The sequence below is a fragment of the Ranitomeya variabilis genome, chromosome 2, assembly GCF_051348905.1.
Source record: "Ranitomeya variabilis isolate aRanVar5 chromosome 2, aRanVar5.hap1, whole genome shotgun sequence".
NCBI classification, from domain to species: domain Eukaryota; kingdom Metazoa; phylum Chordata; class Amphibia; order Anura; family Dendrobatidae; genus Ranitomeya; species Ranitomeya variabilis.
This window is the reverse complement of record NC_135233.1, coordinates 892,068,216-892,092,818: the sequence shown is the minus strand read 5'-3', so window position 1 is coordinate 892,092,818 and position 24,603 is coordinate 892,068,216. Positions and strand designations below refer to the sequence as shown.

The 24,603-nt window shown below is 44.4% G+C and overlaps 1 protein-coding gene across 1 annotated transcript in view; it reads right to left on the bottom strand.

Annotated features, from left to right (window-relative positions):
• Nucleotides 1-24,603, bottom strand: part of CCDC39 (coiled-coil domain 39 molecular ruler complex subunit) — a 149,678-nt gene that overhangs the window by 98,966 nt on the left and 26,109 nt on the right. Inside the window, exons 8-10 of the mRNA XM_077290449.1 lie at nt 21,647-21,750; nt 21,191-21,323; nt 18,325-18,519 (exon numbers count right to left, since the gene is read on the bottom strand). Coding sequence (XP_077146564.1) covers nt 18,325-18,519; nt 21,191-21,323; nt 21,647-21,750 — 432 coding nt within the window. The remainder of the gene's footprint in view (nt 1-18,324; nt 18,520-21,190; nt 21,324-21,646; nt 21,751-24,603) is intronic.

Here is a 24,603-nt window from a genome sequence, read left to right as displayed (position 1 = left end):
AGGAAATTCCAAAGGCTCCAGGACAAAACCACAGCACCTGGCAAACGACAAATCCATCAGATTCAGGGCAGCACCCGAATCCACAAAAGCCATAACCGAGTAGGACGACAAAGAACAAATCAAAGTAACAGACAAAATAAATTTAGGCTGTATAGTACCAAAGGTGACAGGTTTAGCGATTTTTTTTAAGCGTTTAGAGCATGCTGAGATAACATGAGTAGAATCACCACAGTAAAAGCACAAACCATTTTGACGTCTATGACTTTGTCGCTCAATTCAGGTCAGAGTTCGGTCACATTGCATAGACTCAGGTCTCTGTTCAGAAAATACCGCCAAAGGATGAGCAGATTTGCGCTCCCGCAAACGCCGATCAACCTGAATGGCTAAAGCCATAGAATCACTCAGACTTGTAGGGGTGGGAAACCCCACCATAACATTCTTAACGGCCTCAGAAAGACCTTCTCTGAAATTTGCAGCCAGGGCACACTCATTCCATTGAGTAAGCACCGACCATTTCCGAAATTTTTGACAATACACCTCTGGTTCATCCTGACCTTGGGAGATAGCCAGCAAAGCTTTTTCTGCCTGATTCTCAAGATTAGGCTCCTCATAAAGCAGTCCAAGAGCCAGAAAAAATGCATCTACATTAAGCAATGCAGGATCTCTTGGTGCCAGAGAGAAAGCCCAATCCTGAGGGTCGCCACGCAACAAGGAGATAACAATCTTAACTTGCTGAGCGGAATCACCAGAGAAACGAGGTCTCAGAGATAGAAATAACTTACAATTATTCTTAAAATTTCGAAACCTAGATCTATCTCCAGAAAACAACTCAGGAATGGGTATCTTTGGTTCTGACATAGGGCTATGAATAACAAAATCCTGAATACTTTGCACCCGTGCAGTAAGATGATCCACACTAGAAGTCAGAGTCTGAACATTCATGTCTGCAGCTGTAGGGTTGAGCGAAACGGGTCGATCATTTTCAAAAGTCGCCGACTTTTGGCTAAGTCGGCGTCTCATGAAACCCGATCCGACCCCTGTGCTTGTCGGCCATGCGGTACGCGACTTTCGCGCCAAAGTCGCGTTTCAATGACGCGAAAAGCGCCATTTCTCAGCCAATGAAGGTGAACGCAGAGTGTGGGCAGCGTGATGACATAGATCCTGGTCCCCACCATCTTAGAGAAGGGCATTGCAGTGATTGGCTTGCTGTCTGCGGCGTCACAGGGGCTATAAAGGGGCGTTCCCGCCGACCGCCATCTTACTGCTGCTGATCTGAGCTTAGGGACAGGTTGCTGCCGCTTCATCAGAAGCAGGGAGAGCGTTAGGCAGGGTCCACTAACCACCAAACCGCTTGTGCTGCAGCGATTTCCACTGTCCAACACCACCTTCGGTGTGCAGGGACTGTGGAAGCTATTTTTTTTTTTTTTTCCCCTCAGCGCTGTAGCTCATTGGGCTGCCCTAGAAGGCTCCGTGATAGCTGTATTGCTGTGTGTACGCCACTGTGGAAACCAACTGCTTTTTTCAAAGCACATATCCTCTTGTTCCTTCCTTTCTGCACAGCTATCTTTTCTGTTTTTCCACACTTTTTATTTAATTTGTGCATCAGTCCACTCCTATTGCTGCCTGCCATACCTGGCTTACATTACTGCAGGGAGATAGTAATTGTAGGACAGTTTTTTTTTTTTTTTTGTTTGTTTTTTTTGTGGGAGATTAAGATTGGCATTTCTGCTACAGTGCCATCCCTGTGTGTGCCATCTCTCACTGAGTGGGCCATAGAAAGCCTATTTATTTTTTCCGTGATTTGTGTTCTAAAATCTACCTCAACACAAAAACAGTACATCAATCAGTGGGAGAAAAATATTGGCCTCAGTCAGGGCTTGTGTGCCACTGCTGTGTGTGCTATCTCTCATTCAGTGGGCTATAGCAAGCCTATTTTTTTTTTTTTTTTTTAATATTATTTGGTTTCTAATTCTCCCTGAAAAAAAAAAAAAAAACCTAAAAAAACAGTGGGAGAATAATATTGCCCTTTCAGCTTGTGTGCCAGTCTTGACTCCTGGGTGTGCCACCTCTCTCCCTCTCATTCAGTGGGCCATAGAAAGCCTATTTATTTTTTTTTTTAAATATTATTGGGTTTCTAAAGTCTCCCTGAAAAAACAAAAAATACATAAAAAAACAGTGGGAGAGTAATATTGCCCTTTCAGCTTGTGTGCCAGTCTTGACTCCTGGGTGTGCCACCTCTCTCCCTTTCATTCAGTGGGCCATAGAAAGCCTATTTATTTTTTCCGTGATTTGTGTTCTAAAATCTACCTCAACACAAAAACACTACATCAATCAGTGGGAGAAAAATATTGGCCTCAGTCAGGGCTTGTGTGCCACTGCTGTGTGTGCTATCTCTCATTCAGTGGGCTATAGCAAGCCTATTTTTTTTTTTTTTTTTTTTTTTAATATTATTTGGTTTCTAAAGTCTCCCTGAAAAAAAAAAAAAAACATAAAAAAACAGTGGGAGAGTAATATTGCCCTTTCAGCTTGTGTGCCAGTCTTGACTCCTGGGTGTGCCACCTCTCTCCCTTTCATTCAGTGGGCCATAGAAAGCCTATTTATTTTTTGGTTTTTTTAATATTATTTGGTTTCTAAAGTCTCCCTGAAAATAAAAAAAAAAAATACATAAAAAAACAGTGGGAGAGTAATATTGCCATTTCAGCTTGTGTGCCAGTCTTGACTCCTGGGTGTGCCACCTCTCTCCCTCTCATTCAGTGGGCCATAGAAAGCCTTGTTTTTTTGTTTTTTTTTTAATATTATTTGGTTTCTAAAGTCTCCCTGAAAATAAAAAAAAAAAACATAAAAAAACAGTGGGAGAGTAATATTGCCATTTCAGCTTGTGTGCCAGTCTTGACTCCTGGGTGTGCCACCTCTCTCTCTAATTGTGGGCCATAGAAAGCCTATTTATTTTTTGGTTTTTTTAATATTATTTGGTTTCTAAAGTCTCCCTGAAAATAAAAAAAAAAAATACATAAAAAAACAGTGGGAGAGTAATATTGCCCTTTCAGCTTGTGTGCCAGTCTTGACTCCTGGGTGTGCCACCTCTCTCCCTTTCATTCAGTGGGCCATAGAAAGCCTATTTATTTTTTGGTTTTTTTAATATTATTTGGTTTCTAAAGTCTCCCTGAAAATAAAAAAAAAAAATACATAAAAAAACAGTGGGAGAGTAATATTGCCCTTTCAGCTTGTGTGCCAGTCTTGACTCCTGGGTGTGCCACCTCTCTCCCTTTCATTCAGTGGGCCATAGAAAGCCTATTTATTTTTTGGTTTTTTTAATATTATTTGGTTTCTAAAGTCTCCCTGAAAATAAAAAAAAAAAATACATAAAAAAACAGTGGGAGAGTAATATTACCATTTCAGCTTGTGTGCCAGTCTTGACTCCTGGGTGTGCCACCTCTCTCCCTCTCATTCAGTGGGCCATAGAAAGCCTTGTTTTTTTGTTTTTTTTTAATATTATTTGGTTTCTAAAGTCTCCCTGAAAATAAAAAAAAAAAACATAAAAAAACAGTGGGAGAGTAATATTGCCATTTCAGCTTGTGTGCCAGTCTTGACTCCTGGGTGTGCCACCTCTCTCTCTAATTGTGGGCCATAGAAAGCCTATTTATTTTTTGGTTTTTTTAATATTATTTGGTTTCTAAAGTCTCCCTGAAAATAAAAAAAAAAAATACATAAAAAAACAGTGGGAGAGTAATATTGCCCTTTCAGCTTGTGTGCCAGTCTTGACTCCTGGGTGTGCCACCTCTCTCCCTTTCATTCAGTGGGCCATAGAAAGCCTATTTATTTTTTGGTTTTTTTAATATTATTTGGTTTCTAAAGTCTCCCTGAAAATAAAAAAAAAATACATAAAAAAACAGTGGGAGAGTAATATTGCCATTTCAGCTTGTGTGCCAGTCTTGACTCCTGGGTGTGCCACCTCTCTCTCTAATTGTGGGCCATAGAAAGCCTTTTTATTTTTTTCCTTCATTTGTGTTTTAAAATCAACCTCAACACAAAAACACTACATCAATCAGTGGGAGAAAAATATTGGCCTCAGTCAGGGCTTGTGTGCCACTCCTGTGCGTGCCATCTCTCATTCAGTGGGCCATAGAAAGCCTTGTTTTTTTGTTTTTTTTTTAAATATTATTTGGTTTCTAAAGTCTCACAGAGAAAAAAAAAAAAATAAATTAGGTGGGAGATTAATATTGACATTAGTGCTTGAGTGACAGTCCTGCGTGTGTGTCATCTCTGTGATTTGGTGTCACAGAAAACAGAGTGTGTAACATTGTGCCTGATTTTCCTTGTGGTCTCACCAACCTGTTAAGGGATATTGAAATCATACTGAAGTTATAGCTCACCGTGTAAGTTGTTTGACAGCAACAAATAAAGTTAGTTTGGTTACGATTTTTAAACAATGAGGAAGTCTGGTGCAAGAGGTCGTCGTGGGCGTTCATTGTCAGCTGGTAATGATGGTAGTGGTAGTGGAGCATCAGGTGGTCGTGGGGATAAAAATATTCCACCTAAGTCTGGAGCTGTGGAGCCAGTTTCGTCGTCAGGCTACACAAGGCCTCGAACGCTCTCTTTTCTGGGAGTAGGAAAACCGCTTTTAAAGGCTGAGCAGCAACAGCAAGTTTTGGCTTACATTGCAGACTCAGCCTCTAGCTCTTTTGCCTCCTCTTCCGAAACTGGTAAATGTAAAAGCAGCGCGTCGCTTGTGGATGTTCACGGTCAGGGACAAGTCGCTTCCTTGTCCTCCTCAGCAAAAACTACAACAAGAGAGAAGGATGCAGCAGGCGACACAACGGGTCACTCCATGGAGCTCTTTACACATACCGTCCCTGGCTTAGAAAGTGAAACATTTAACAGGCCATGCCCATTACAAGTAGATTCTGACATGGAGTGCACTGATGCACAGCCACAGCCAGAGTACTATGCTGCTCCTTTGACTCAGACCACCACATTGCCCTCTCAGGGTACAGATCCACAATCAGACCCTGATGAGACTATGTTGCCCCGCCACGAACGCTATACCACCGACCGACACAGTGACACAGACGAAGTTGCACACGAGCTCGAAGAGGAGGTAATAGATGACCCAGTTATTGACCCCGATTGGCAGCCATTGGGGGAACAGGGTGCAGGCGGCAGTAGTTCAGAAGCGGAGGTGGAGGAGGGGCCGCAGCAGGCATCAACATCGCAACAGGTTCCATCTGCCGGGCCCGTATCTGGCCCAAAACGCGTGTCAAAGCCAAAACCTGTTGGAGGACAGCGTGGCCATCCGGTTAAAGCTCAGTCTGCAATCCCTGAAAAGGGATCCGAGTCTAGGAAGAGTGCAGTCTGGCATTTTTTTAAACAACATCCAACTGATCAGCGCAAAGTCATCTGTCAAAAATGTTCAACTAGCTTAAGCAGAGGTCAGAATCTGAAAAGTCTAAATACTAGTTGCATGCATAGACACTTAACCACCATGCATTTTCAAGCCTGGACTAACTACCAAACGTCCCTTAAGGTTGTAGCACCCTCGGCCAATGAAGCTAGTCAGCAACGCAACATCCCTTCCGTCACTGTAAGGCCACCATTTTCCGCACCACCGGCAGTATCTGTGCAGGTTTCTTTGCCAGCCAAAAGCAGTCAGGGTCAGGGAATCACCAGTTTAGTAGGAGGAAATATTGCATCTAGGGCACCGGCGGAAACAATACCGTCTCCAACCGTCTCTCAGTCTGCCATGTACACCGGCACACCCGAAAGTTCCACGATCTCCTGCTCTCCAGTCCAGCTCACCCTACATGAGACTCTGGTTAGAAAAAGGAAGTACTTATCCTCGCATCCGCGTACACAGGGTTTTAACGCCCACATAGCTAGACTAATCTCGTTAGAGATGATGCCCTACCGTTTAGTTGAAAGCGAAGCTTTTAAAGCCCTGATGGAGTACGCTGAACCACGATACGAGCTACCTAGTCGACACTTTTTTTCCAGAAAAGCCATCCCAGCCCTGCACCAGCATGTTAAACAGCGCATCGTCCATGCACTTAGGCAATCTGTGAGTACAAAGGTGCACCTGACTACAGATGCATGGACCAGTAGGCATGGCCAGGGACGTTATGTGTCCATCACGGCACACTGGGTGAATGTGGTGGATGCAGGGTCCACAGGCGACATCAATTTAGGGACAGTTGTGCCTAGCCCACGGTCTAGGAAACAGTTGGCTGTAGGCGTTCGCACCCCCTCCTCCTCCTCCTCGTCCTCCTGCAGAAGCTACAGCTCTTCCACAGAACGCAGTCGGCCAACCACTCCATCGGCAGATGACACTGTTGCACACCAGTTGTCCCATTATGGGCCAGCTACTGCCAAGCGTCAGCAGGCTGTATTGGCTATGAAGTGTTTGGGCGACAACAGACACACCGCGGAAGTTCTGTCCGAGTTCTTGCAACAAGAAACGCAGTCGTGGCTGGGCACAGTAGATCTTGAGGCAGGCAAGGTAGTGAGTGATAACGGAAGGAATTTCATGGCTGCCATCTCCCTTTCCCAACTGAAACACATTCCTTGCCTGGCTCACACCTTAAACCTGGTGGTGCAGTGCTTATTGAAAACTTATCCTGGGTTCTCCGACCTGCTCCTCAAAGTGCGTGCACTTTGCTCACATATCCGACGTTCGCCTGTACACGCCAGCCGTATGCAGACCTATCAGCGGTCTTTGAACCTTCCCCAGCATCGCCTAATCATAGACGTTGCAACAAGGTGGAACTCAACACTGCACATGCTTCAGAGACTGTGCGAACAGAGGCGTGCTGTTATTTATTTGTGGGAGGATACACGGGCAGGCAGTAGGATGGCAGACATGGAGTTGTCAGGTGTGCAGTGGTCGAAGATACAAGACATGTGTCAAGTCCTTCAGTGTTTTGAGGAATGCACACGGCTGGTTAGTGCAGACAACGCCGTAATAAGCATGAGCATCCCCCTAATGCGTCTGCTGATGCAAAGTTTGACGCACATAAAGGAGCAGGCGTCTGCACCAGAGGAAGAGGGAAGCCTTGATGACAGTCAGCCATTGTCTGGTCAGGGCAGTGTACAGGACGAGGTAGCGGGCGAAGAGGAGGTGGAGGACGAGGAGGATGATGGGGATGAGTATATTTTTAATGCGGAAACTTTCACGGGGGCACAGGAAATTGGTTGCGTGTCACGGCCGGGTTCTGGTTTTTTGAGGGACACAAGTGACGTAGATTTGCCTGCAACTGCCCCTCAACCAATCACAACCGGAGATTTGACAACTGGAACTTTGGCCCACATGGCGGATTATGCCTTACGTATCCTAAAAAGGGACACACGCATTACGAAAATGATGAACGATGACGATTACTGGTTGGCCTGCCTCCTTGATCCACGCTATAAAGGCAAATTGCAAAATATTATGCCACATGAGAACTTGGAACTAATATTAGCAACCAAACAATCAACTCTTGTTGACCGTTTGCTTCAGGCATTCCCAGCACACAGCGCACGTGATCGTTCTCACACAAGCTCCAGGGGGCAGCAGACTAGGAGTGTTAGGGGTGCACACATCAGAAGTGGCGTTGGACAGAGGGGTTTTCTGACCAGGTTGTGGAGTGATTTTGCTATGACCGCAGACAGGACAGGTACTGCTGCATCAATTGAAAGTGACAGGAGACAACATTTGTCCAGTATGGTTACTAACTATTTTTCATCCCTTATCGATGTTCTCCCTCAACCGTCATTCCCATTTGATTACTGGGCCTCCAAATTAGACACCTGGCCAGAATTGGCAGAATATGCATTGCAGGAGCTTGCTTGCCCGGCAGCAAGTGTCCTATCAGAAAGAGTATTCAGTGCTGCAGGTTCAATATTAACCGAAAAAAGGACTCGTCTGGCTACCCAAAATGTTGACGATCTAACATTCATTAAAATGAACCACAACTGGATTTCGAAATCTTTTGCCCCACCTTGCCCGGCCGACACCTAGCTTTCCTATGAAAAGCTCTTGCCTGTGAATTACTTTTCTAATGTCTAATTTGCTGCAGCTGATTGTACAGCATACGACATGTTTACACCTCCCTAAATGGCAAAACTCCCCACACGGGGCCGTGGTATCGCGACTTGGCGCAAGCACCCGTGAGACTGCTGTTTGTCTGAAGAGGTGGGTGTGCTCGCTTTTGGTTGACGGCATTGCTACTGGGTCCCTCATAGTACAATGTAGTGTCTCTGGCGGTGGTGGTGCGCACCCAACGTCAGACACACCGTTGTAACATGAGGGGCCCTGGGGCGGTCCCGCCGGCCTCAAGAGAGTTCCCCCCTACCCCAGCTCAAAATGTGCTCTACCACGTGCAAAATTATGTCGCACAGCTCCACCAATCTTTAGTCTATTCGCTGACATCATTCAATGTCTGGCACTGACAATACAAATTTGTAGACATCTATGATGCAACTTAAAGTAGTCTGTGTCTGTGTCCTATATTGGCACCATTAAATAGTTACTGCCAAATTACAATGTCAGAAACTCAGTAGATGAGCCCACCCCTGTACCTAAGTATGCCACCTTTTTTTTTTGTTTTGGTTGTTTTGCGAGACATTAACATCTATTTATATTTTGGGAGTACTGGGACAGACACTCCTTGCACTACTCCTCCACTCACCACCAAGCTGCCTGTGTATCCATGTAACCGCTGTAAAACTGCCATGAGCCTATTGTTTGTTATTTTAGGCCTTTGATAGCCTGTCTGCGGTCCCTACTTTAAATACTCCTCCACTGACCACCAAGCTGCCTGCCCGTGTATCCATGTAACCGCTGTGAAACTGCCATGAGCCTATTGTTTGTTATGTTAGGCCTTTGATAGCCTGTCTGCGGTCCCTACTTTAAATACTCCTCCACTGACCAGACCACTGCTGCCCGTGTACCCCTGGAACCAATTATAAAGTGCCTACAGCCAGCCCATTTTCTTATGTTAGGCCTTTGAAGCCTGTCTGCGGTCCCTACTTTAAATACTCCTCCACTGACCAGACCACTGCTGCCCGTGTACCCCTGGAACCAATTATAAAGTGCCTACAGCCAGCCCATTTTCTTATGTTAGGCCTTTGAAGCCTTTCTGCGGTCCCTACTTTAAATACTCCTCCACTCACCACCACCAAGCTGCCTGCCCGTGTATCCATGTAACCGCTGTGAAACTGCCATGAGCCTATTGTTTGTTATTTTAGGCCTTTGATAGCCTGTCTGCGGTCCCTACTTTAAATACTCCTCCACTCACCACCAAGCTGCCTGTGTATCCATGTAACCGCTGTAAAACTGCCATGAGCCTATTGTTTGTTATTTTAGGCCTTTGATAGCCTGTCTGCGGTCCCTACTTTAAATACTCCTCCACTGACCAGACCACTGCTGCCCGTGTACCCCTGGAACCAATTATAAAGTGCCTACAGCCAGCCCATTTTCTTATGTTAGGCCTTTGAAGCCTGTCTGCGGTCCCTACTTTAAATACTCCTCCACTCACCACCACCAAGCTGCCTGCCCGTGTATCCATGTAACCGCTGTGAAACTGCCATGAGCCTATTGTTTGTTATTTTAGGCCTTTGATAGCCTGTCTGCGGTCCCTACTTTAAATACTCCTCCACTCACCACCAAGCTGCCTGCCCGTGTATCCATGTAACCGCTGTGAAACTGCCATCATGAGCCTATTGTTTGTTATGTTAGGCCTTTGATAGCCTGTCTGCGGTCCCTACTTTAAATACTCCTCCACTGACCAGACCACTGCTGCCCGTGTACCCCTGGAACCAATTATAAAGTGCCTACAGCCAGCCCATTTTCTTATGTTAGGCCTTTGATAGCCTGTCTGCGGTCCCTACTTTAAATACTCCTCCACTCACCACCAAGCTGCCTGCCCGTGTATCCATGTAACCGCTGTGAAACTGCCATCATGAGCCTATTGTTTGTTATGTTAGGCCTTTGATAGCCTGTCTGCGGTCCCTACTTTAAATACTCCTCCACTGACCAGACCACTGCTGCCCGTGTACCCCTGGAACCAATTATAAAGTGCCTACAGCCAGCCCATTTTCTTATGTTAGGCCTTTGAAGCCTGTCTGCGGTCCCTACTTTAAATACTCCTCCACTCACCACCACCAAGCTGCCTGCCCGTGTATCCATGTAACCGCTGTGAAACTGCCATGAGCCTATTGTTTGTTATTTTAGGCCTTTGATAGCCTGTGTGCGGTCCCTACTTTAAATACTCCTCCACTCACCACCAAGCTGCCTGCCCGTGTATCCATGTAACCGCTGTGAAACTGCCATGAGCCTATTGTTTGTTATTTTAGGCCTTTGATAGCCTGTGTGCGGTCCCTACTTTAAATACTCCTCCACTCACCACCAAGCTGCCTGCCCGTGTATCCATGTAACCGCTGTGAAACTGCCATGAGCCTATTGTTTGTTATGTTAGGCCTTTGATAGCCTGTCTGCGGTCCCTACTTTAAATACTCCTCCACTGACCAGACCACTGCTGCCCGTGTACCCCTGGAACCAATTATAAAGTGCCTACAGCCAGCCCATTTTCTTATGTTAGGCCTTTGAAGCCTGTCTGCGGTCCCTACTTTAAATACTCCTCCACTGACCAGACCACTGCTGCCCGTGTACCCCTGGAACCAATTATAAAGTGCCTACAGCCAGCCCATTTTCTTATGTTAGGCCTTTGAAGCCTGTCTGCGGTCCCTACTTTAAATACTCCTCCACTCACCACCACCAAGCTGCCTGCCCGTGTATCCATGTAACCGCTGTGAAACTGCCATGAGCCTATTGTTTGTTATTTTAGGCCTTTGATAGCCTGTGTGCGGTCCCTACTTTAAATACTCCTCCACTCACCACCAAGCTGCCTGCCCGTGTATCCATGTAACCGCTGTGAAACTGCCATGAGCCTATTGTTTGTTATTTTAGGCCTTTGATAGCCTGTGTGCGGTCCCTACTTTAAATACTCCTCCACTGACCAGACCACTGCTGCCCGTGTACCCCTGGAACCAATTATAAAGTGCCTACAGCCAGCCCATTTTCTTATGTTAGGCCTTTGAAGCCTGTCTGCGGTCCCTACTTTAAATACTCCTCCACTGACCAGACCACTGCTGCCCGTGTACCCCTGGAACCAATTATAAAGTGCCTACAGCCAGCCCATTTTCTTATGTTAGGCCTTTGAAGCCTGTCTGCGGTCCCTACTTTAAATACTCCTCCACTGACCAGACCACTGCTGCCCGTGTACCCCTGGAACCAATTATAAAGTGCCTACAGCCAGCCCATTTTCTTATGTTAGGCCTTTGAAGCCTGTCTGCGGTCCCTACTTTAAATACTCCTCCACTCACCACCACCAAGCTGCCTGCCCGTCTATCCATGTAACCGCTGTAAAACTGCAATGAGCCTATTGTTTGTTATTTTAGGCCTTTGATAGCCTGTCTGCGGCCCCTACTTGCAATACTCCTCCACTGACCACAATGCTGCCTGGAGTGCCTGCCTGTGTATCCATGTAACCGATGTAAAACTGCCATGACTGCCTACTGTTTGTTATTTTAGGCCTTTGATAGCCTGTCTGCAGCCCCTACTTGCAATACTCCTCCACTGACCACACCAATGCTGCCCGTGTACCCCTGGAACCTATTTAAAAGTTCATAGAGCCTAGTTATATATTTTATTTACTATTAATAAGGCCATGATGGACTACGCTGTACCACGCTACAAGCTAACCAGTCGACACTTCTTTTGCGAGAAAAGCCATCCCAACCCTCCACCAGCATGTAGAAGACCGCATTGTCCATGCACTCTGGCAATCTGTGAGTACAAAGGTGCACCTGACAACAGACGCATGGACCTGTAGGCATGGCCACGGAAGATTACGTGTCCATTACGGCGCAATGGGTTAATGTGGTGGATGCATGGTCCACAGGGGACAGCCTACTAAGTCTGTCTGCAGTCCCTAATTCAAATTGTGCTCCACTGTCTAAATCGGAACTTCCACCTTCTGGCTTTCGGCCTATAGTATCAGAAATTAAACTGCATTTGGCCTTCAACTTTGGTTAGGGCCTACTAACGGCTTCTGCCCCTCCCTGGTGTTGCCCTCAACTAAATAAAGCTGAGCTTCAACCTTCTGCTCCAAATTACCATTTTGAAAAATGCAATAGGCTTTTCAGGCCTACTAAAGGAGTCTGTCTGTGTGCCCCTCCCTGGTGTTGTCCTCAACTAAATAAAGCTGAGCTTCAACCTTCCGGCTCTCATTATGTGGTTTTAAAAAAAAAAAAGGTGGTTAGGGCCTACTAACGGCTTCTGCCCCTCCCTGGTGTTGTCCTCAACTAAATAAAGCTGAGCTTCAACCTTCCGGCTCTCATTATGTGGTTTTAAAAAAAAAAATGGTGGTTAGGGCCTACTAACGGCTTCTGCCCCTCCCTGGTGTTGTCCTCAACTAAATAAAGCTGAGCTTCAACCTTCCGGCTCTCATTATGTGGTTTTAAAAAAAAAAAAGGTGGTTAGGGCCTACTAACGGCTTCTGCCCCTCCCTGGTGTTGTCCTCAACTAAATAAAGCTGAGCTTCAACCTTCCGGCTCTCATTATGTGGTTTTAAAAAAAAAAAAGGTGGTTAGGGCCTACTAACGGCTTCTGCCCCTCCCTGGTGTTGTCCTCAACTAAATAAAGCTGAGCTTCAACCTTCCGGCTCTCATTATGTGGTTTTAAAAAAAAAAAAGGTGGTTAGGGCCTACTAACGGCTTCTGCCCCTCCCTGGTGTTGTCCTCAACTAAATAAAGCTGAGCTTCAACCTTCCGGCTCTCATTATGTGGTTTTAAAAAAAAAAAAGGTGGTTAGGGCCTACTAACGGCTTCTGCCCCTCCCTGGTGTTGTCCTCAACTAAATAAAGCTGAGCTTCAACCTTCCGGCTCTCATTATGTGGTTTTAAAAAAAAAAAAGGTGGTTAGGGCCTACTAACGGCTTCTGCCCCTCCCTGGTGTTGTCCTCAACTAAATAAAGCTGAGCTTCAACCTTCCGGCTCTCATTATGTGGTTTTAAAAAAAAAAATGGTGGTTAGGGCCTACTAACGGCTTCTGCCCCTCCCTGGTGTTGTCCTCAACTAAATAAAGCTGAGCTTCAACCTTCCGGCTCTCATTATGTGGTTTTAAAAAAAAAAAAAGGTGGTTAGGGCCTACTAACGGCTTCTGCCCCTCCCTGGTGTTGTCCTCAACTAAATAAAGCTGAGCTTCAACCTTCCGGCTCTCATTATGTGGTTTTAAAAAAAAAAATGGTGGTTAGGGCCTACTAACGGCTTCTGCCCCTCCCTGGTGTTGTCCTCAACTAAATAAAGCTGAGCTTCAACCTTCCGGCTCTCATTATGTGGTTTTAAAAAAAAAAAAGGTGGTTAGGGCCTACTAACGGCTTCTGCCCCTCCCTGGTGTTGTCCTCAACTAAATAAAGCTGAGCTTCAACCTTCCGGCTCTCATTATGTGGTTTTAAAAAAAAAAAAGGTGGTTAGGGCCTACTAACGGCTTCTGCCCCTCCCTGGTGTTGTCCTCAACTAAATAAAGCTGAGCTTCAACCTTCCGGCTCTCATTATGTGGTTTTAAAAAAAAAAAAGGTGGTTAGGGCCTACTAACGGCTTCTGCCCCTCCCTGGTGTTGTCCTCAACTAAATAAAGCTGAGCTTCAACCTTCCGGCTCTCATTATGTGGTTTTAAAAAAAAAAAAGGTGGTTAGGGCCTACTAACGGCTTCTGCCCCTCCCTGGTGTTGTCCTCAACTAAATAAAGCTGAGCTTCAACCTTCCGGCTCTCATTATGTGGTTTTAAAAAAAAAAAAGGTGGTTAGGGCCTACTAACGGCTTCTGCCCCTCCCTGGTGTTGTCCTCAACTAAATAAAGCTGAGCTTCAACCTTCCGGCTCTCATTATGTGGTTTTAAAAAAAAAAAAGGTGGTTAGGGCCTACTAACGGCTTCTGCCCCTCCCTGGTGTTGTCCTCAACTAAATAAAGCTGAGCTTCAACCTTCCGGCTCTCATTATGTGGTTTTAAAAAAAAAAATGGTGGTTAGGGCCTACTAACGGCTTCTGCCCCTCCCTGGTGTTGTCCTCAACTAAATAAAGCTGAGCTTCAACCTTCCGGCTCTCATTATGTGGTTTTAAAAAAAAAAAAGGTGGTTAGGGCCTACTAACGGCTTCTGCCCCTCCCTGGTGTTGTCCTCAACTAAATAAAGCTGAGCTTCAACCTTCCGGCTCTCATTATGTGGTTTTAAAAAAAAAAATGGTGGTTAGGGCCTACTAACGGCTTCTGCCCCTCCCTGGTGTTGTCCTCAACTAAATAAAGCTGAGCTTCAACCTTCCGGCTCTCATTATGCGGTTTTAAAAAAAAAAATGGTGGTTAGGGCCTACTAACGGCTTCTGCCCCTCCCTGGTGTTGTCCTCAACTAAATAAAGCTGAGCTTCAACCTTCCGGCTCTCATTATGTGGTTTTAAAAAAAAAAAAGGTGGTTAGGGCCTACTAACGGCTTCTGCCCCTCCCTGGTGTTGTCCTCAACTAAATAAAGCTGAGCTTCAACCTTCCGGCTCTCATTATGTGGTTTTAAAAAAAAAAAAGGTGGTTAGGGCCTACTAACGGCTTCTGCCCCTCCCTGGTGTTGTCCTCAACTAAATAAAGCTGAGCTTCAACCTTCCGGCTCTCATTATGTGGTTTTAAAAAAAAAAATGGTGGTTAGGGCCTACTAACGGCTTCTGCCCCTCCCTGGTGTTGTCCTCAACTAAATAAAGCTGAGCTTCAACCTTCCGGCTCTCATTATGTGGTTTTAAAAAAAAAAAAGGTGGTTAGGGCCTACTAACGGCTTCTGCCCCTCCCTGGTGTTGTCCTCAACTAAATAAAGCTGAGCTTCAACCTTCCGGCTCTCATTATGTGGTTTTAAAAAAAAAAAGGTGGTTAGGGCCTACTAACGGCTTCTGCCCCTCCCTGGTGTTGTCCTCAACTAAATAAAGCTGAGCTTCAACCTTCCGGCTCTCATTATGTGGTTTTAAAAAAAAAAAATGGTGGTTAGGGCCTACTAACGGCTTCTGCCCCTCCCTGGTGTTGTCCTCAACTAAATAAAGCTGAGCTTCAACCTTCCGGCTCTCATTAAGTGGTTTTAAAAAAAAAATGGTGGTTAGGGCCTACTAACGGCTTCTGCCCCTCCCTGGTGTTGCCCTCAACTAAATAAAGCTGAGCTTCAACCTTCTGCTCCAAATTACCATTTTAAAAAATGCAATAGGCTTTTCCGGCCTACTAAAGGTGTCTGCCCCTCCCTGGTGTTGTCCTCAACTGAACAAAGCTGAGCTTCCACATTCTGGCTTTCGCCCTATACTATCAGATATTAAACTGCATTTGGCCTACTAGTGTGGTTAGGCCCTTGAAACAGTGTCTGCTGCTCCTGGGTTTGCTACTCCACTGAACAAAGCAATGCCGCCTGTTTAGTCCTGTTACCAATTTTGAACTGCATGTAGCCTACTTTATTCTTTGGCCCTATATCTGTTTCCTCCTCATCCTGCCCATTGCCCAGCCACTGCTAAATGAGTCTGCTGGTACATTGACCGAGACCACTACATTCCCCTTGTACTCTACACAGCCAGAATCTGTCCCTGCTGAAAGTAAGGTTCCCCTTCCCGCATGTTATACCACCTTACACAGGGACAAAGAGGAAGGTGCAGATGAAAGTGCAGGTTCCTTCATCAGGTGGGGGGGCATACTCGTTGGCGACGTCACTGGCACAGGGCCCCTCAGAGTACGCAAAAGTGTCGCTGCTGGTGGGAGGCGCCCCCGCCATGCAAACACACCGCCGTACTTTGAGGGGCCCTGTGCCAGTGGCAATGCGAACGAGTGGGCCCCCCCCCTGCTTGCTCAGGATCACAGCACTTGCAACTTTTAAATAATTACCTTTCCCTGCAACACCGCCGTGACGTAGTCCGCATTTCCTGGGCCCACGAAAAACTTGAGCCGGCCCTACTCCCCCCACAACTTTTGCCAAATGACCCCCAATTCCCTATGCCCAACTATTATTATAAAGTTAATTAAGATTGACAAGCTTCAGAAACAAGAATGGATGTTTTTGGCATTAAAATGGGCACTGTAGGTGTTTTCCTGGCCTCCACTCACTGCCGACTATGCTTCCCCATTGACTTGCATTGGGTTTCGTGTTTCGGTCGATCCCCGACTTTTAGCGATAATCGGCCGACTGCACTCGACTCGACTCTGGACAAAATCGGGTTTCCCAAAACCCTACTCGATCTTAAAAAAATGAAAGTCGCTCAACCCTATGCAGCTGAGCTCAAAACCACCCAGAGTTCAAGGGGATGAAAGAAGCTAAACAGACTGCAGCAAAGGAAAAGCAGGAGGAGAAAAAAAAAAAAAATGTACTCAGGTCTTCTTTTTATCCCACTTCGGCGATGCATTAAACACTTTTTGGCCTGCTATACTGTTATGATCCTTAGTGGTTGAGGATCACAAATTACTCCAGCTAAGTAACAAACATAGGACAAGCTCTAGGGAGGTGGCAAACTGGACTGACCGCAAATCTGAACCTATCCAAACACACTAGAAGTAGCCGGTGAACGTGCCTAAAAAATCCTAGACGTCTCGAGCCAGCCTGAGGAACTAACTACCCCTAGAGCGAAAGAAAGACCTCTCTTGCCTCCAGATAAATAATCCCCAAAGATATAGAAGCCCCCAACAGATAATAACGGTGAGGTAAGAGGAAGGCACATACACAGGGGTGAAAGCAGATTCAGCAAATGAGGCCCACTAATACTAGATAGCAGAAAATAGAAAAGGGAATCTATGCGGTCAGTAAAAAACCCTTACAAAATATCCACTCTGAGATTTCAAGAACCCCCGCACCAACTAACGGTGTGGGGGGAGAAACTCAGTCCCCTAGAGCAACCAGCAAGCGAGGAAATCACATTTTAGCAAGCTGGACAAGAAACATGATGAATGCTGATAATCAAAAAATGAACAAACAAAAACTTAGCTTGTCTTGGAGAGACTGGGAGCAAGGTAGTCACAAGGAATCTGAAGAGCACTGAATACATTGATAGCAGGCAAGGAACTGAGTATCCAGGTGAGCTAAATAGGAAACCAGCCAAGGATAACGAACCAGCTGATGCGGCCAACCTGCAGAAAGACAACACTACACAGTACCGCTTGTGACCACTAGAGGGAGCCCAAAAATAGAGTTCACAACATTTGTGCAGTGTATGACTGTTTGTTGTCCTATGGACAGACTGTCCCACCTCAGCTGTAGATCTCTGCAGTTCATCCAGAGTGATAATGGGTCTCTTGGCTGCATCTCTGATCAGTCTTCTCCTTGTTTGAGATGAAAGTTTAGCGGGACGGCCGGGTCTTGGTAGATTTGTAGTGGTATGATACTTCTTCCATTTCAATATGATCGCTTGCACAGTGCTCCTTGGGATGTTTAAAGTTTTGGAAATCATTTTGTATCCAAATCCAGCTTTAAACTTCTCCACAACAGTATCACGAACCTGCCTGTTGTGTTCCTTGGTCTTCATGATGCTCTCTGTGCTTCAAACAGAACCCTGAGACTATCACAGAGCAGGTGCATTTATATGGAGACTTGATTACACACAGGTGGATTATATTTATCATCATTAGGCATTTAGGACAACATTGGATCATTCAGAGATCCACAATGAACATCTGGAGTGAGTTTGCGGCACTGAAAGTAAAGGGGCCGAATAATATTGCACGCCTCACTTTTCAGTTTTTGAATTTCGACAAAAATTTAAAATAACCAATAAATTTCATTCAACTTCACAATTGTGTTCCACTTGTTGTTGATTCTTCACCAAAAATTTACATTTTGTATCTTTATGTATGAAGCACGATATGTGGGAAAAGAATGAAAAGTTCCAGGGAGCCAAATATGTTCGCAAGGCACTGTATATAGCTGTGGTCATGTATGTACATGTATATATATACGTATATATATATATATATATATATATATATATATATATATATATGTGTGTATGTATGTATGTATGTATATATATATATATATATATACACACATGCACATACACGAATACTAAATGAGACGTTAATTACTGTAATTCAACTAATACACTGTTCTTAATCGTGATTTCTGACCCTTTGTTATCCTTCAGATGGTTGGTTATGTTCTTGGAAAGCTTTTTCCTAGCTGTCTTTCTATATTTGAAAATATTTCAATTACAATAAAATGTCCTGCATGTGGTTAGCTTTTCTTAATCACAGCAATGGTATTTAAGGGATTTAATGGTTGAAAACCAGCATGCATTTGTACCTGATTGTAAATGATCCCCTGTTGCTTTAAAGCATGCAGGTCAAGTTTTTGCAGTTGACTATTAAGGTTTCTCAGCGAGGCTTGGCTTCCATTAATTTCTGATATCATGTGCTTTTCTTTTGTCTTGTGCTCGTGCAGCTCCTGTGATTTCTTGAAATGTTGCTCTCTTATCTGTTGCAGCTGGGCTTCAAGATCCTGGGGAGATTAATGACAATATTATGATGGTAGTTCTACACAATATCTGAGAAAGACATTTCAGTCTTATTCATATAAGGCCTGTCTTAAGGAGGAAGTGTCATTTAATTGATCGCATTTTAGATTTATAATTTAACGTATAAATGTCGTCTGCCTCACTGTTAGCTCACAATCGGATGGAAACAAAAAGATCAATATAAATGACTACCTGCAATATAACAGGCACCAAGAATGACATTACAACTTACCGCGAGCCAATCACGGAGCTCAGCGCTTGTGTGACAGATGGCGTCTCTTAATCCCACTCCATATACCAGCACCCGGCAATGCCACATAATAGTATGTTACAAGTTGGGAAGGAGTTAATTTTGCACTCACTCAACTACTTCCGTAAATGTATTCTTTTAACGTCCAACACTAAGTGCAGGTGCACATGGGCATCGAGACTCTCATCTGAGAGAATCGGGCTGATTATGCCAAACTCTGACCAGAATGTCAGCATATTGTGATCCGATTCTCCAGGATGAGAAAATAGGAGCACACTGTGAGTAGATGATGGAGAACAAAATGTCTCCATCTTCTCCACTGTGTTAGTGAACGGAAATCGGACTGCACTCACGTGTCATCTAAGTGCAGTCCGATGGTTTGATTTGCATGGCTGTGTCATCCGAAAATCGAATAAAAATCTGACATGTGCGCGGTCCCATAAAATAACATCGGTACAAGTGCAATCCAATGTTTTGTTGGATCATACTCAGACAGAAAATACAGTGGTGTGAGCGAGCCCTGAAGGGAACCTTCCCCGTTGTTAACCCTCTGTATAAAAGGAAATTAGAGTATTCTATCATTCTCTGGGCACCCCTCCATTATGCTGCCTTTACAAGAATGATTAGGATCTGTCATGAAAAACAACAGGACTGTAAATACCACCTGTATTATGTTGATAGTGCCACACAAACCTGATGTCCAAGAGACCCCCCTCCTATTAACATATTGGGACAGATATTTCAGAAACTATCATTCTTACCTTCTGTGGAATACTGAAATCGAAAATGTATTTTTTTTCCCACAAGTCACAAATATTACCTGGTCTTTTGTATAGTCATTAGGAGAGAAAAAAAATCATGTGCCGGTTCTCTGTATTAACCACACATAATAACAAGATCACCTCCAACGTATATATTTCCCATGTATTTATTTTCTAACATGTCTGATTTTTGTAGCTTTCCATCATAAGAAAGACCTTCTATCCTACTTAGTAATTTAAGGCCCCGTCTCACATAGCGATTTATTAACGATCACGACCAGCGATACGACCTGGCCGTGATCGTTGGTAAGTCGCTGTGTGGTCGCTGGGGAGCTGTCACACAGACAGCTCTCTCCAGCGACCAACGATCAGGGGAACGACTTCGGCATCGTTGAAACTGTCTTCAATGATGCTGAAGTCCCCCTGCAGCACCCGGGTAACCAGGGTAAACATCGGGTTACTAAGCGCAGGGCCGCGCTTAGTAACCCGATGTTTACCCTGGTTACCAAAAAAAACAAACAGTACATACTCGCCTTTCGGTGTCCGTCAGGTCCCTTGCCGTCTGCTTCCTGCTCTGACTGAGTGCCGCCGTACAGTGAGAGCAGATCACAGCAGTGACGTCACCGCTGCGCTCTCACTGTACGGCGGCTCAGTCAGAGCAGGAAGCAGACGGCAAGGGACACCGAAAGGCGAGTATGTACTGTTTGGTTTTTTTGGTAACCAGGGTAAACATCGGGTTACTAAGCGCGGCCCTGCGCTTAGTAACCCGATGTTTACCCTGGTTACCAGTGAAGACATCGCTGGATCGGTGTCACACACACCGATTCAGCGATGTCAGCGGGACCTCAACGACCAAAAAAAGGTCCAGGCCATTCCGACACGACCAGCGATCTCACAGCAGGGGCCTGATCGCTGGTACGTGTCACACATAGCGAGATCGCTACTGAGGTCGCTGTTGCGTCACAAAACTAGTGACTCAGCAGCGATCTCGCTAGCGATCTCGCTATGTGAGACGGGGCCTTTAGTCACCACTTTTAAACCATTATCAGTTGACCTAAACAACCTACAATCTTGTTTGCTTTTGCGGCTGCTGCTTGACATTGAGTGCTGCTGCTCAGCTTACTTGTAACCAGAATACCCAAGTCCTTCTCCTGTTCTGTAATCCCCATTTTTATTTCTATGTATATGCAGTAATACGATTACTCCGGCCTAGGTGCATCACTCTACACACTTATCAACATGACATTTTGTCTGACATGTCTCTCTCGATTATGTTTCTTTGTCATTTTTTTTCTTTTGCCCTAGCATTGTAAAGCTGGTCACTCACATTTGATGTATATAGTTGGTACCTGTCAATTTGGTAGATCTGGCCAACCATCTAATGTGTATACGGAGCCTGCCAAGTTTTCCTTGACAAAGATAGATTCAAGGTACGCAACTGCCCGCTCGTTTTATTACTGATGCACACTATTCCAGACAAGCATGAGCATAGAGGGTGAGGGTGGCATCATGTTAAATGTCATTCTAAATATTCGGTTAGTTCCGATCAATACTAAGTGAACATAGAAGTATACAGTTAAAACTTGTTACTACTTGTAATGGGGTCCATGTCAGCACAACACTCTTAAGAGTGTTGAAACTCACCTTTATTGTTTTCTCCTGTTCCTTCAGCATGTCCTCTACACGTTGGGCTCTTTCCTCCATACTCAGAGCTGAGTCTGTCACAAGCTTCAATTTTTCAGACAAACCTTCATTATATTCTTTAGCCTGACTTAATCTAAAAATATAATTCCAATTATGCAATAAATTCTCAGCCTCATTCATTACAAATTATAATTTGACTATGATTCATATGTGACATGTCCCCAAAGTCTGGAGACAAGGGCAGTCACCTCTAAACCCCCAGCATGTAATGAGAAGTAGTTACTACCTGCCTGTTAGTGCTCAGGCTCATTATTTTTTTTTTTACAAAGTCCCAGATAACCCCTTTAATGAAAAGTAATTATGACCACTTTTATATTTTATTTATTTACTTAAAACTACGCGTTAAATATTCTTACACGCTTCGCCTTTCTGCTAAGTAACTGACGTATACAGTACCTTTCATCCTTTTTCCGAACCTCTTTTTTCAGGTTGTTAACTTGAACCCGCATAACTTCTAATTCAGTCGCTGTCCTATCAACCGTCCCTTTAAGTGTGTCCAGCTATATATAAAGATACATGTCATAAATACAACATGGTACATAACAGTTACCCCAGTAATAACCATATAACAATATATGTCAATGTTCTTAATGGACCTTGTGTTTAAAATGTTAAACTTTAACCTCTCGGTGAAAGGGCAATTTTTCATTTTTGATATTCTGTTTTTCCTACCCTTTTTCCAAGAGCCATAAGTTTATTATTTCGCTGTTAATATACTGTAGCTATATGATAGGGTTTGTCATCTGCAGGATTGGTTGTAGCGGTGAATGACACCATATATCTGACCACTCTGTGTGCTGCAAAACTTGAAAAAAAAATTGACGTGTGGAAATATTGCGATCTTACCACTCGACTCTCCAAGAATCATTTGGGTGAGACCAAACATGTCACATTTTTTTTTTTTACTTAAGTGATTAAAAAAAATATGGAGTTTTGAGACTCCTTTTAAATTATGACTTTTCCATTGATGCAGCTGTGTCATGAGTGGTTTTTGCGTGGCATGCTGACATTTTCACTGTTACTTTTTAGGGTAGACAAGATGTTTTACTGCAAAATTTTAGAGGTGTGTGGTGACCAAAAAGAAAGTGATTCTGGCATTTCGTTATTTTTTTTAAAATTACGGTTAATTAATATTTTATTTTGATAGATTGGACTTTTACACGTCAGACTTTCTTTTCCTTTATTATTAATGGGGGAAGAGAGGGGTGATTCAAATTTTTATATTTTTTATGTTTTTTAACATTTTATTTTTTACTTGAAACTACGATTGTCTAATCGCTTATACTAAACACTGCAATACAATTATATAGCATTATTCTGATTAAATAACATCCTTCTATGAAGTCCAGCGACAGGCTGGACTTCCCAGTAAGACAAAGATGAGGGCCATAGGGGCCATCAGCATGCTCCCAAATGCCATCACGGCCCATCAGCACCCCATCATTGCATTGTAGGGGGAGCAATGGAAGCGGTGCATGTAAGTGCTGGTAATCACAGTTTAAATACCAGTCAGTGATTGACAGCAACATTTAAATGGTTAAACAGCGGCAATCAGCGTTTGTTCAGGTCACAAATGTTACAGCAAAATGCTTGCTGTGTATCACAGCTGGTATCAACTGTTTATGGTGTGGGCTAACCTCCTGAGCCCACTCCATACACCGGTAGCCAACATATGAAGCAAGAGATATGATGTGAAAGGGTTAAATATTTTGGCAATTTAATTTTAAATTGTTCTCTAAATAGTGCTATCAATAGAGGACTTATGTTCCCAATATCCTCCTGCAGCCCCAATTTCGATCCATGAAGTCAGTCATATGACGTTACGCAGACAAAAACCTGAGCTTATGGTCGGATCAGAGGTCAGTATCACACAACGGGAATATACAAACAAAAGAATACAGCAGCCTCGGCAAGTTCTAAGATGTAGGCAAACACTGAACATATGGAAGCTGCAATACTAATATATAGAATATACTTCGAAATAAAGGTACTTAGAGACCATGTTAGCCAATTCATGTGAGTCCTCCATCCACAACGAGACATATCATTCTTCACTGGGATCCTAAACCCAATATTTAGGACCGCACAGTGGGTCAGTGGTTAGCACTGTTGCTTTGCAGAGCTAGGACCTGGGTTCAAATCCCACCAAGGACACGATCTGTAAGGAGTTTGTATGTTCTCTCCGTGTTTGTGTGGGTTTCCCCTGGGTTCTCCAGTTTCCTCCCACACTCCAAAGACCTACTGATAGGAAAATTAGATTGTGAGCCCCAATGGGGGCAGTGATTGTGTCTGTAAGGCGCTGTGGAATTAATGGCGCTATATCAGTGAGTGAAATAAATAAATAAAAACATGTCAAACATGACTCTCCGATGCTTATAGCTTACAAATTTAAGAGGCAGGTAGAATCCAGCACTAACTAATAGGAGAAGTGTCTGTTAGAAAAGGAGGCAGTCACCACCTCCAATATTAAAGGGACTCTGTCAGCTCAAATTGGCGGGATATTAAAATGATTTCTTACCGGTCAGATGGGCGGCGTATCCTCTTTATTTCTCCACCCCGCCCGTCCCTGTTTTCCACATTATTTTTGGGAATAAGAGTATGCGTGCACCATAGTTAGCGCGTGTGCCATGCAGTCTTCGTTGGTGCACGCGCAGTATGCTTTGCCCTACTGCGGGCAAAGCCGAAAAGCATTACTGCGCATGCGCCCGCGCACTGTGTCCCGGAAGTATTTTGCTGTGTTCCGGGACATAGTGTGCAGGGGCATGGGCAGTAATGCTTTTCAGCTTTGCCCGCAGTAGGGGAAAGCATACTGCGCTTGCGCCACCGAAGACTGCATGGCGCACACGCCAACTATGGCGCACGCATACTCTTATTCCCAAAAATAATGCGGAAAACAGGGACGGACGGGGAGGAGAAATAAAGAGGATACGTCGCCCATCTGACCGGTAAGAAATCATTTTAATATCCAGCCAATTTGAGCTGACAGAGTCCCTTTAAACTTCAAAAAACTGGCGAGCCCCTTCTAACAGAATCATAAACTGTGAAATTGTGCGCTAAGCACCTTCATTTCCTTGGTATAGTCTACATAGCAGTAATAAAGTCCAGATTCCATATATTCAATGGTTTGCATACATTTTACCGCTTACAGAGTGCTGCTGTATTCTTTTCTTTGTATATTATGCAGTCACAGCAGCTTGGACCTGTTCACACTTGCGTTACTCTGTTCACATGACATGAATGACTTCTGCTCTGCCAAAATGTGACATCACTTCACTGTGAGAACCTCATATTCCTGGCTTTTTTTACTTTGCCCCATAAAATCACAACTTAGAAGAAAGGAATGTCAGGAAATT